This window comes from Molossus molossus, unplaced genomic scaffold (genome assembly GCF_014108415.1).
Source record: "Molossus molossus isolate mMolMol1 unplaced genomic scaffold, mMolMol1.p scaffold_m16_p_5, whole genome shotgun sequence".
Classification (NCBI taxonomy): Eukaryota; Metazoa; Chordata; class Mammalia; order Chiroptera; family Molossidae; genus Molossus; species Molossus molossus.
The window spans coordinates 46112203-46124115 of NW_023425388.1; the positions used below are offsets into that span (position 1 = coordinate 46112203).

At 39.0% G+C, this 11913-nt stretch overlaps 1 protein-coding gene across 2 annotated transcripts; it reads right to left on the reverse strand.

Annotated features, from left to right (window-relative positions):
• Positions 1-5255: 5255 nt before the first annotated feature.
• Positions 5256-10341, reverse strand: DNAJC19 (DnaJ heat shock protein family (Hsp40) member C19). Of its 2 annotated transcripts, XM_036243278.1 has the most exons (6): positions 10198-10341; positions 9385-9436; positions 9232-9305; positions 8131-8210; positions 7524-7594; positions 5754-5911 (listed from the first exon to the last, which is right to left on the reverse strand). In XM_036243278.1, the coding sequence occupies exons 1-6, from the start codon at positions 10198-10200 to the stop codon at positions 5841-5843; spliced, it is 351 nt and encodes a 116-aa protein (XP_036099171.1). In that variant the 5' UTR covers positions 10201-10341; the 3' UTR covers positions 5754-5840. The 2 variants fall into 2 exon arrangements, with proteins under 2 accessions (XP_036099172.1, XP_036099171.1); XM_036243279.1 differs by lacking the exon at positions 9385-9436 and having other exon boundaries at positions 5256-5911.
• Between the last annotated feature and the right edge of the window lie 1572 nt (positions 10342-11913).

The window sequence follows — 11913 nt, forward strand, 5'->3', positions numbered from 1 at the left end:
ATTCTCATAGGCTGTGCCTACAATGAGCTCAGTCTAGAATGCAGTAAGTTCTATGTCAGATGTGGGGTGGATTTTGAAAATGAGAGTAAAGGAAAGCTATTTTACACTTGGATTTTTTACAAGGCTTCAAGGAACTTGGATTTGAACTGGTTATCTGTGGGTTTGGCAAAAGTACTAAAGGCCAAAAAAAAATGTAACGTTCCATTCAGTCTTCTTGTCTTTGCTATGGTTTGGATCCCCTATACCTGTTTTGTTGTTGCCGTTTGTTTTTTTGGTACGTGCCCCTAGCAGGATCCGAACGCAGGACTCTCTGGTCCACAGGCCGACACTCCAACAACCGCTGAGCCAAACCAGCCAGGGCCCCTATACCCTTTTATAAGTTTATCTGGCATTTGCTGACCCCTTATTTAAAAATTTTAGTTCTTTACTAGGATGCATGCTTGAATACATAGTAGTTAGTTATAATCCATGATGAACCTATGACAGCATTTGGGGAGGAACTGCTGCAATAAATCAACAGTTGCAATTTGCTGTGAACTTTTGACAAGTGGTGGTAATTTGAAACTGCACTCAGCTGCTGGCCATAGGAAATTGCCAATATTTGACCATTTTTGATCCACAAAAATGGCAGTTTCCCATGGTTCAGCCTAATGCATTTTTTTAAATCCTCACCTGAGGATATTTTTCTGTTCATCTTCAAATAGAGTGGGGGAGAGAAAGAAACAATGATGTGAGAGAGACATCGACTGGTTGCCTCCCACACAACCCTGACTGGGGCTGGGGACTGAACTGCAATCGAGGTACGTGCCCTTGACCAGAATTGAACTTGCGACTCTTTGGTCCATGCTCTAACTGCTGAGCTAAACTGACTAGGGCTCAGCTCTTTTAATACATCTTTAAGTATAATCATTTACTCTGGGGTTCCAAACAAAAGTCTAATCAAGAAAACCCCAGTCCAGCTGGTGTGGCTCAATGGTTGGTTGAGCGTTGACCCATGCACCAAGAGGTCGCTAATTCCATTCCTGGTCAGGACACATGCCCAAATTGTGGGCCTGATCCCCAGTGGGGGGCATGCAGGAGGCAGCCAATTGATGTTTCTCTTTCTCACTTCCTCTAACATCAATAAATTTTTTGAAAAATTATTTTCAGTTAACCCCAACTTAACTGGGTGAGGGAGATACATGCAATCTTATAAGGAAATACATGTTTTTTTAAAAAGGGTTGATCAGTGGAAACTTGAAAGTCTGATTCATGTGTATTACTATTTCAAGTACTAAAATATGGTGCATAATGCCCCTAGATAAACTATAATGTAGCTTTTTATAAGAATTCTATCAATTTGTCTATTTCTATAAGAACTTAAAAAGATGTGTAAGTACAGAATGGGAGTTACTATCTTTTTCTGTATTTCACTTCACCTAGAAAGGGCTGGACTAGTTAATATCCTAAGGGCCTTTCCAATGTTCATGTAACTTTAGTCTATAAATATATGTGACCCTGAGTAACACTTAACAATATTCCAAGTACTTGCAACAAGGAGTATACTGATATAAATGGTTTAGTATAAATGTCCATCCCAGACATTTCCGATTAGCTGTATGCAATCCAAAGGATATCAAAAGCAAGGGCAAATTTATTTTTCACTGACTTTCTCAGTCTTGAAGCCCCACTATTTGTATTTTAGGGAGTGAATGTTTTTTGGGGGGTGAAACTACAGGGATATTTTCTGACTGTTTTATACCCTTTTTTCTTTATTGTCAAATGTAACCACTAATTTTCTAGTTTAGTGACTTCATTACAAAAATTTTCCTCTAGTTTTTCTGGTTAAATCATTTGATACTTAATTGTTTCCTGGAGCTTATATCTTTACTTCTTTGAGCCCATTTTTCAACTTGGTGTTTTCAGGTTAAGAAAAGTGTCATATAAACATTATATTTGAAATTTCATTCACTAAGGTGACAGCAAGTATTAACATGTCCCAGAATATACCTTGAAACGGGACTATGTCTTTGTTGGGTGAGGAATAATAGGTAAGAAGATAGAAGTGCTTCCTATATGCTGTTGCTAAGGCAACAGTTGGCTCTAGTTTATACTTCACTCTGAATAACCATCAACACAAAGCAGAGCTTAGGTCATTTAAGTTTCCTGGTACTCAAGGTTACCCTCAATTCAGGATTTTTTGTATAACCAAAAAACTAGCATTCTAAATGTTTTTATTTTACCTCAGATTTACAGGATTTTTTCTATCTTGTTCTTTGACGTTTTTGAGCCAGTTTCTGAATTTTCATTGGAATTAACGTGTTTGGGGGGAGGTAATTTATGTTCAATAAAACATGACCTCACTGCACACTTCAGAATTGCAAAACAACAACTAGTCCTTAACAGCAAGATGCCCTATAAATTCCCGTTGAGACAACTCAGTATTCTACCTTAAAATGTTGAAATTTTAAAACTTGAATATAAATGAAGCACGTAAGTTTCAACAATTTCTTGAATGGTTTGAGTCTTCTGAAATAACTAGACTATTATTCTTGTTTAAATGCTTCCATAAGTATTTCCCATCATTTGAAAAATACTTTGAAGGCAAAGAATTTGCTTAAAATTCTTAGAATGGGAAAAGATTTAAATTCGAAGACCACTCAGCTCACTTTCATCACCAGTTTTTATAAAGTGCAGTGTAGGGCTCATCTAATAATGTCAACACAGAGGCCCAGTGAAGGCAAAAGGAAAAGCACCAGGTAGGGAAATTAAACCTCTGATATGCCAGATCTCTTTAAGGCTATGGGTGGGAATTTCCCTAAAACATCTATGGAGGACTAATTATATAGAGAGCCAAATTACAAAGGAACATAATAAATTATTAAAGAAACCCAGGGCTTAATAATTTTGTTAGCCGTTACCTCAAAACATTTGCTTGGGCTTTTTGTTTCCCTATCCATATAGTGTGGATAGATTCTCATAATTTTCAAATTGGCCCTTATTTTATTTCTTAACAGATGAGGAAGCAGAGCCCTAAACACAGGATGGCTTGCTCAAGGTTGCCTGGCTATTACTGCAGAAATTTGACTTAAAACCTGCACCTCCTAGTCCCTTAGTGTTTTGTTCAACCATTCCTCCCCTTACAGTGGTTCTAAACCTGTTGGTCGTGACCTCTTTGGGGGTTGAACGACCCTTTCCCAGGGGTAGCCTAAGACATAACAGTAGCAAAATGACAGTTATGAAGTAGCAACGAAAATAATTTTATGGTTGGGGGTCACCACAACATGAGGAACTGTATTAAAGGGTAGGGGCATTAAGAAGGTTGAGAGCCACCTGACAAAAAGTCCCCAAGCTAGATGTGTATTAAGTACCAGACACACCTCTACCACCAAGGAAAACATTTGGGTTACCAAATTTGTGAAAGGTACCACACTGCAGCGGTTAATAGCATGGAACCTTGGGAAGAAGTATGCTCTTTATATTTACATTACTCAAAGATTACCCACACAGAAGTTTTCCTTTTTACAGTTCATGCTTGATTGCCTGTTGGCACATTATCACACTTTTTACTTGTCTTTGAAAAATTTGCTTTTAAGTTTTAATTGATACTTTTTTTTAAAATCCTCACCTGAGGATATTTTGCCATTTATCTTTAGAGTGGTGGTGGTGGAGGGATATCAATGAGAGAGAGAGAGACATAATCAATTGGCTGTGTCCTGCAGGACCCCAACCAGGGCAAGGGACCGAACCGCAACCAAGGTTATGTGCCGTTGACTGGAATGGAACCCGAGACTCTGGTCCGAGGGCCAACACTCATTAACTACTGAGCCAAACTGGCCAGGGCTACTATCTCTTTTCTTTAAAGGTCTTGGTCCTAGAAACATTTATTAGTCCAAAGGACTGAAATAAAAGGTTAGCAGGCCAAAATACAGTTGAACCTTATTATTAGAAGATTCCTTATTTGCACATTCACATACTCACTAAAATTTATTTGTAACCCAAAAATCAACACTTAAGGTCCTTCCTGGTCATTTGATATGCAGACTAGTGGAAAATTTTAATCACCTGATGTTCAAAAAGTGATGCTTTGCCTTGTTTTCATACTATAAACAAGAATCCTTTTCATGATCCATTTAGTGCCATTTTTTTTTTTTTCAATCTTAGTTTCCCTATTTAAGATGACCCCACACTTAGTGAAGTGCTGCCTAATGATGCCAAACACAAGGTTATGTTGTGCCACCACGAGTTAGTGGTGTTGGCTGTGAGTTCCATGTTAAGGAATCAATATAGCAGATAAGGTGTCTTTAAACAGAAACACAAAAAAGGTGACTAGAGGCTCATAGGAACCTGTATTTCGCCTAGGAACAGTGGTTCGGTACTTTCAGTGACTTTCTAGACATAACTACTTTGAGTAACAAATCAACTACGTTTTCATACTCCTTTCCTCTGGAAATAACAAGATTTATCCTACAAAGAAGCCATGGCTGCCTCCTCACACTCTAAAACATAACAAATGGACTTGATCTGATTTTAAACAAGGAACCAGGATGGACAATAAACCAAAAGAGCAGATACCCCAACTATGAAACACCCCTGAACATATTCCAATACTATGATTACCTCTGTTATTTTGACCTTGACAGTCTGTTCTCCATTAATAAAAAATTTAAGATGATTTAATAAAATCTAGATGGTAGGTAGCATATACTATCATCTTAAAGCTAAACAGTTAAGTACTGCTGGAGACCATGGACTAGTTATTTCCCTTGTGTGTTTTATACAAGTCCTTTGGTTAAGATCCTTACATTATTTTGCATTAGACCAACATTTGTCCTCAAATGTCATTTAAATATATCACTGTATAAATCCTCTGAGTCCAAGCTAAGTATTTGGTAACAGGGCATTCAGTTTAGCTAATTAGTTATGTTTAAGCATGGTCATAACAAATGCAAAACTTATAATTGTGTAAAAAGTGTTTTTAATGGTCAGTTTCTTGAAAGGGGCTAGCTGAAAACAATGTAAATCTTTTCTTGACTAGAAACAAGACATACTCTCATCTTTTATCAAGTTTTTTATTTTTTTTATTCTCACCTGAGGACATTTTTCCATTTTTTGTTCAGGTAGAGTGGGAGGGGGAGAGAGAGAGAAACATCAACGTGAAAGGGACACATCGAGTGGCTGTTACCCGTACAACCCAACCAGGGCGGGGGACACACTGCAACCAAGGTACATGCCCTTAGCGGGAACCGAACCCGGATCTCTCTGGACCGCAGACCGACGCTCTAACCGCTGAGCGAAACTGGCCAGGGCAATCAAATTTTTAATGTATGAAATTTGAATTGCCAGTGATATATGCATACCAACATTAATTTTTTAGGTCAAAGTTGTGGCTAAACTCACTTTTAAATTCACAGTTCCAAGCAGCTGAGCCAACTCTCCGTACCTTGACAGTCTTTCCTCCCAATAAGGTCAGTCTACTATATAACAATGTGTACTAATTACATCATAATACTTATCACATTGTATTTTAATGACCACTTTATCAGTCTCATTAGATTGGGGTTCCTTAAGAGCAGGAACTTTCATGTTCACTTTGACTTGAAGTTAACAAATTATTTACTAGATGAGTAATGAATAATATTTCTGTTCAAATGGTATGTATTTATCCATAGAGCATTAATATCCAAATATTCTACAATCTGATTTAAAATCCTCAAATTTAAATGAGAATGTTACACCAGCCTATTGACTTAGTTTGTGCTAAATCATTTTTAAAATTTGTAACTTTGGGACATTTTATTATAAAAAGCTGATAGTCACATACATAATTAATAAGAACTTAAAATTCTCATATATTTATTTCATTTTTTAGCTTGACCTTCTAGTAAATCTTTAGCTTCATTGATTTTGGCTGCTATATAAGGAGATCCTCCTACAAGAAAAAAAGAAAAAAGGAATAGTGTTATTATATGGATTCTCAAGTTCTGCTTGGTGAAAAGCTATTCTTATTCCAAGGAATCCCTATGCAATTAGCAGAAATGGTATTCCAATTTTAAAAATAAATATGACACTGCAACTGGATAACCATATATATGGTAATATATTTGATCAAGGGAAATGAGATTTCCACCAAAATGGCACCTTTAAAAAAGCTTAAAACTGCCCGTCCAGTGTGGCTCAGTGGTTAAGTGTCAACCCATGCACCAAGAGGTTGCTGGCTCAATACCCGGTCAGGTATTGACATGCCCAGGTTGTGGGCCTGATCCCCAGTGGGGGACCATGCAGGAGGCGGCCAATTGATGTTCTCTCTCGTTGATGTTTCAATCTCTCCTTCTCCCTTCCTCTATCTTAAATCAATAAAGAAGAAGAAAACTTAAACTGATGACAGGAAAAGAATTTCACAAAACCTACAGACTTACATAACTTTGAAATAATGTAAGTTACCTACCTATACATGATTAAAATTCATAAATGAAGAGCAATTTATTGTACTGTTATTTTAAAACCTTGATATTCTCAGAGGCTTCTGAACTTTGTTGGAAAGACCTTCACTTTGTTTTGTTTTGTTTTTGGTATGTGCCCCTGGCGGGAACTGAACCTGGCACTCTCTGATCCGCAGGCTGAGGCTACAACCGCTAAGCCAGACCAGCCAGGGCTGAAAGGCCTTCACTTTGCTTAAGATCCTTTTTCCATCCTTCATATTTTTTCTTTTCCTGTTCTTGTCACTTTACAATGTCATGTACAGCTGTTTTCTACCAATCTGCTGGAGCAGTGATTCTCAAAAGTGTGATCCCTACACCAGCAATCATCCACATCAAGAAGAAATGTGAATTTATGGGCTCCACCCTAGACTTGAATTAGAAGCCCTCCAGTTCATAAAAGCTAAATTTCATAAAAGAGGCTATGTAGTCAGATACCAAAAAATTACAACTCTGTTTTAACTCAAAGCCCTCTTAATGAAAGGCCTTGCATATAAAATGATTTGCGCACTAGAATGTGTATTTTGTGGTCTATATTTTGGCATTCCAAGGAATTATTTCCTTTCAACACAGCTAAGGGTGCTTAGAAGGGTGTCAGAAACTAATACATTCTATAGGTGCCTAACTATGTAACCTCAAGTTCAAAGGTGTAAATGAATAGAAAATATTACATTTTTGGTTTCATTAACTGAAATTGAACATTTCCTTTAAGAACGTAGTCCAAACCCCAGTTCCCCAAAACAGCAAGGTTAGCAGTACTTGACTATTAGAAGTCATATTTTATCACAATTACAGATCTCAAAACATTATTAATGCTTATCATTACTTCCAAATTATAGTAGTTAATAGATTATCTGTTCACTATTCTACAAATAAAATTTTCACTTACAATTTATTATTTTAAGACAGCAACAACAAATGGATCCAGCCTGGGAGACAGTGCTCACACACAGATTTAGGCATTTCCCTTATTATAAGCCAAGAATTAGATATAAAATTACCCCATTAAAACAATTACATAGTCATTTAAACAACATGTATAAGAAGAATTTAATGACTACTTACCCTTGTCTGGATGATTTAAAAGCATAATTCGTCGATGAGCATCTCTTATTTTTCCTTTATTGGCAGTCGGGCTAATTTAAAAAGGAAAAGGTATTGCTTACTTCAGAGTACTTCTGGATCACATTTAAAAAATGTACATGAAGGGCAATTAAAGATGCATAACGAGTAAGTCAACATAAGAATACAAAGAGCTGTTTAGGAACCTCTTTCCTAGCATATAAGGATGATGAATATTTTGAATCAGGGAACTAAACAGCTCCTTAGAAAAATTTAAGGAATTCTCAAAAATTTAATTGAATTTGATAATATTCATTTCAACAGTCCTTGTATTGGAAAAGAAAGCATATTTAGATATTTGGAAATGAAAGCAGAATTTCCCCCACAAAAACTGTTACAGAGAACAACACTGAGTATTGTGATTATCTGTTGCAAGTCTATCAATTAAAAAGTGCTAATGTGCCTTCTTGTTGGAATTTTGCAGGGAGTGTTTAGATGTTAAAAACGTACATGATACAAATAACCACCTCCTAATGAAATGAGGTCTTTCTTACATTTGCTAATAGCTCTAGAGTTGTAGAAAATATTAAAAAATTAGAAATTATTTTACCTTACACCTAATATTAACGCTGCTTCCCGTTTTGTCATTTTGGTTTCAAACCCGCCTCTATAGTAGCCACCACTGAAGGCCTGAAAGAAGAAATGCATTAATAAGAAAAGATTATTAGAATAAACAGAGTTGCCAAAAATTGTGTATAAATGTTCACTGCACTAGCAGAAAAAGACATTTCAGATAACTTTAAGTGTAATTTTCATGGTATTTTACCTTTATAAGTAGCAACACATATTTTAATGATCATTAAATACCCATTTTTCCCCCCTAGGCAACCTAAACTGTCTTGAAAACGTAAGACAAAAGAACAGTGTCAGTTTTTCTGGGATTGAAGGGAAGATTCCAAGTTAGCCATGTTCTACATAAAAATTTGATCTCATAGTATGACTACATTGTAGAACAAGAAGTACCTCAAGAAGAGGATTTAAAGATCTTTGAGACAAGTGGTTCAAGGGTATTTTGGGGTTTAAGGCAATTACTAAAACAAGACTTTAAGATATATATGGAGAAAATCAAGGTATTAGGCCTTCTGACCTTGTTATATCAGAAATATTTGTAAGGCCTACCATCATCACATTCAATCACAACACAACAATAAAATACTCAGCAAGCCTTCACAGCCATATTCATTCTGACCTGCGACCACAGAAGGTATGACCATTATATCTAGTCATATTCTATAGCCTAAAACTGCAGTGCTACCCAAGTATCATGTTTGGGAGTGACAGGACCCTACACAGTAAGAATGAATCACTTCAGATCCCTGGATCCTTGTGTTTGTGATGCAGAGCAGGGTTGGGGTGTGGGGGATGGACAGATAATGCTGAGGTTAGTTGTATGTCAACAACAAAGTGATATTAACTTTCATGATACAAGAATTGTTAATACTCCTGACCTGATTCTGTCACACATAAAATTTAACTTTTTAGGGTAGCACTACTACAAAATTCAGAACGTATAAATTCTCCTTGCAGGAAGCCAAAGAAGGGGCCCTCAGAGTAATCACTTAGAACTTCATAGGTGTTTGGAAATTTACCCTCAAGTGTAGTTCTAGGCTACAGGCGGCAAAAAACTCAAAAAGTGTTTAGGAAGTCTTACAGATTTTGGTAGACTTTGAAAAACTTGTTTGACTTGAGGCTCCATATGCTTCATGGCTTGCAAAACATAACGGCCTAAAAACAAAAGTGATAGAACAATTAAAAAGTCCCCGGCCTCCCCTACTTCACTTCCACCCCCAAACCACAAACAAACCTGCAAATCCTGCAGCAGCAATGGTCAGTCCAACTGCTACCACTGTACTGGCCTGGTAAGGGGAAGCAGAGTAAATATTTACTTCTCTAATTCCCTATCACACCCATTCTCCCATCTCAACTCGTTACAAGTTTTATTTCAACGGCGGAAACACCTCTTAGGGTGAAAATACTCTGCCCGATGATCCTTCAAGAGGACTTCAACTTTTATATCCAGGGCACTGCGACGGTATCTGAGTTTCGCTGCGGAAGAAAAGGATGATTTCCCTCTTCTGAAAACCCCTCTTTCACCTCGGGGCAAATCAAGTTACATAAAAGTTCAATCAAAGCAAAAGGAAAATAAGGTTTCTACTAGAGAAGCAAATATTTACGGGGGGGGGGGGGGGGTTCCTGCACATTTCTGGTAACACACTCCAACGTTAAACGTCGGCTTGGCTAGGACACGCTTTCCGTGGCACCTGCGGCAGCGTCCCGCCTCGCGACTACAGGGCACGAGAGAGGCGCAAACAGGTTTCAGGACCGAGAAGAGACGTGCCAGCAAGAGCCAGGGGGCGGACAGTGCAAAGGCAGAGAGGGCTGGGAGGGTGTGTTAGAGGAAAGGCAGGTGCAATCGCACGATCCCACTAATCTCCGAGCGCCGGGGGCGGCGGACCAGGGCCGTGGAAGGACACAGGCTCGAGAAGGGCGAACCCACAGCTACGGGACCTGCAGAGCGTGCGTCGCCGAGGGAGACATGGGCTCCCCTCCTCCGAGGCCGCGCGCTGAGGCTGAGGTCTGGGCCGAGTCGCCCCGGACTCCGGAAGGCCGCACTCACCATGGCTCCGGCTCGGCTCCCCCGCCGCCCCCGAGAGCGCCGTTCATCGCAGCCCCGACGCCCCGGCCACCGACTCCACGCCTCTACCAGAAAGCAAGGCGGGCACCCCTAGCAGCGCCCTAACGTCCGCGCACTGGCGCCGAGAAAGCACGACGGCGGCGCGCGCTGTAGGCCGGAAAACTGTCGTAAAAGGCGATAGCCGACGGGGAGGGCAAGGTCGCTCCACCGGAGGGCAGATGGAGAGCACGACTTCCGATTGGTTGGTGGGCGGGAGGCTCCCTCGGTGGGTTCAAAGGTGGGGCCTCGCGGTGTTTTGTCTTCTGCTGGCGGACCAAGGGGATTTGGAAGTTCTTCCAGGGGAGATGTTGGCCTAGGCGAGCCCGAGGAAATACTGTGCAGCCCTACTTAAAATATTTTTCTTGCCCTCCCTCCCAGAACCCCCATTTGTTTATCATCGTCAAGGGTAATGATATCCTTGAACGTGCTGTAGTAGTTCCATCATGAAGCCAAATACATAGTAACCCCAGTAGAGCAAACATGAAGCTGTGTCTAAAAACCCCTGTGTTTCAGGGGTTGCTCGGTAACATTATTTCATTTTTTTTTTTTTTTTTAATTAAATATGTGACTTGACAGGACCTTGTGTCAATGTTTGGGATTTTGCTTTGTGGAATGGATTAGGCACTTCAAAAACAATATTCTGCTCATGACATATCAAAACCCCAACTAAAAAAGTGCTATTTACAATTTCTATTTACAGTTCTCCCCCTCTCCTAAAATAAAAAGTAGAGCTTGATTTTGCCCTTACAAGGCATCAGTTTCATATATCCCTACATAAATGCTTGAGAACAGAAAAACAATGGAGATAATAATGGAAGTTTTACAATGCAATCTTTGGATGGGCAAAATAAGTTTGGAGTTACTTCCCAAAGTATTAGGAATTTATTTACATTGCAATCATATTTTGCTTTGATGAGCTGGTTGGCTATTAGACAATTATACAATTTTGTTGGCTTTGTTTTCCTCATCTGTAAAAAAGATTCTGGATTTGTATGTCCAAGAGCTTTTCTAACCCTGAGATTTTTGTAATGTAACTTATTGTCAATAAATGATCCATCACTAAGGCACTGGTGATAAGTGTACATCTTCCTTTCTTGCCTCTCTTTTATCTAGCTTTTACCCAACAACTACAAACGAAATAATGAAGTGATGCAAAAGACCCTGGGCCAAATTGTCCAGAAACAAGCTAGACTGCCTTCTGGAAAAAAAAAAACAAAACAAAAAACTATTATTGTGTGTTTTTTGTTACATAAAAACTAGGACATTCAGCTTACTTGAGGAACAGGTTACCATACAGAAGCCCCAGGGAGACAGGGATTGGCAACACAGGGAGACACATTGCGTGGAGATAGTCTCTTTTTGGAGGCAAATCAAACTAGATGTACAACCTGGGTCTGTCACTTATAGCTGTGTGACTCAGATAAGTTATTTTTAACTCGGTGAGTTTTCTCATTTGTAAAACAAGGGTCATGATGTCTACCTTGTGAGTTTTTGTGAGGATAGAGATTAAACACAAAGTATATTCTGCGCGTAATTATACCTCAGTGTGTGGCTATTATTATTAGGAGGGAAGTCAGAGTACAAATTGTTGTGCAGAGGCCTTCGAAATTCTCGTGACACCTCGACTCATGGATGTAAATCTGGTATTCCCTTCCCTAC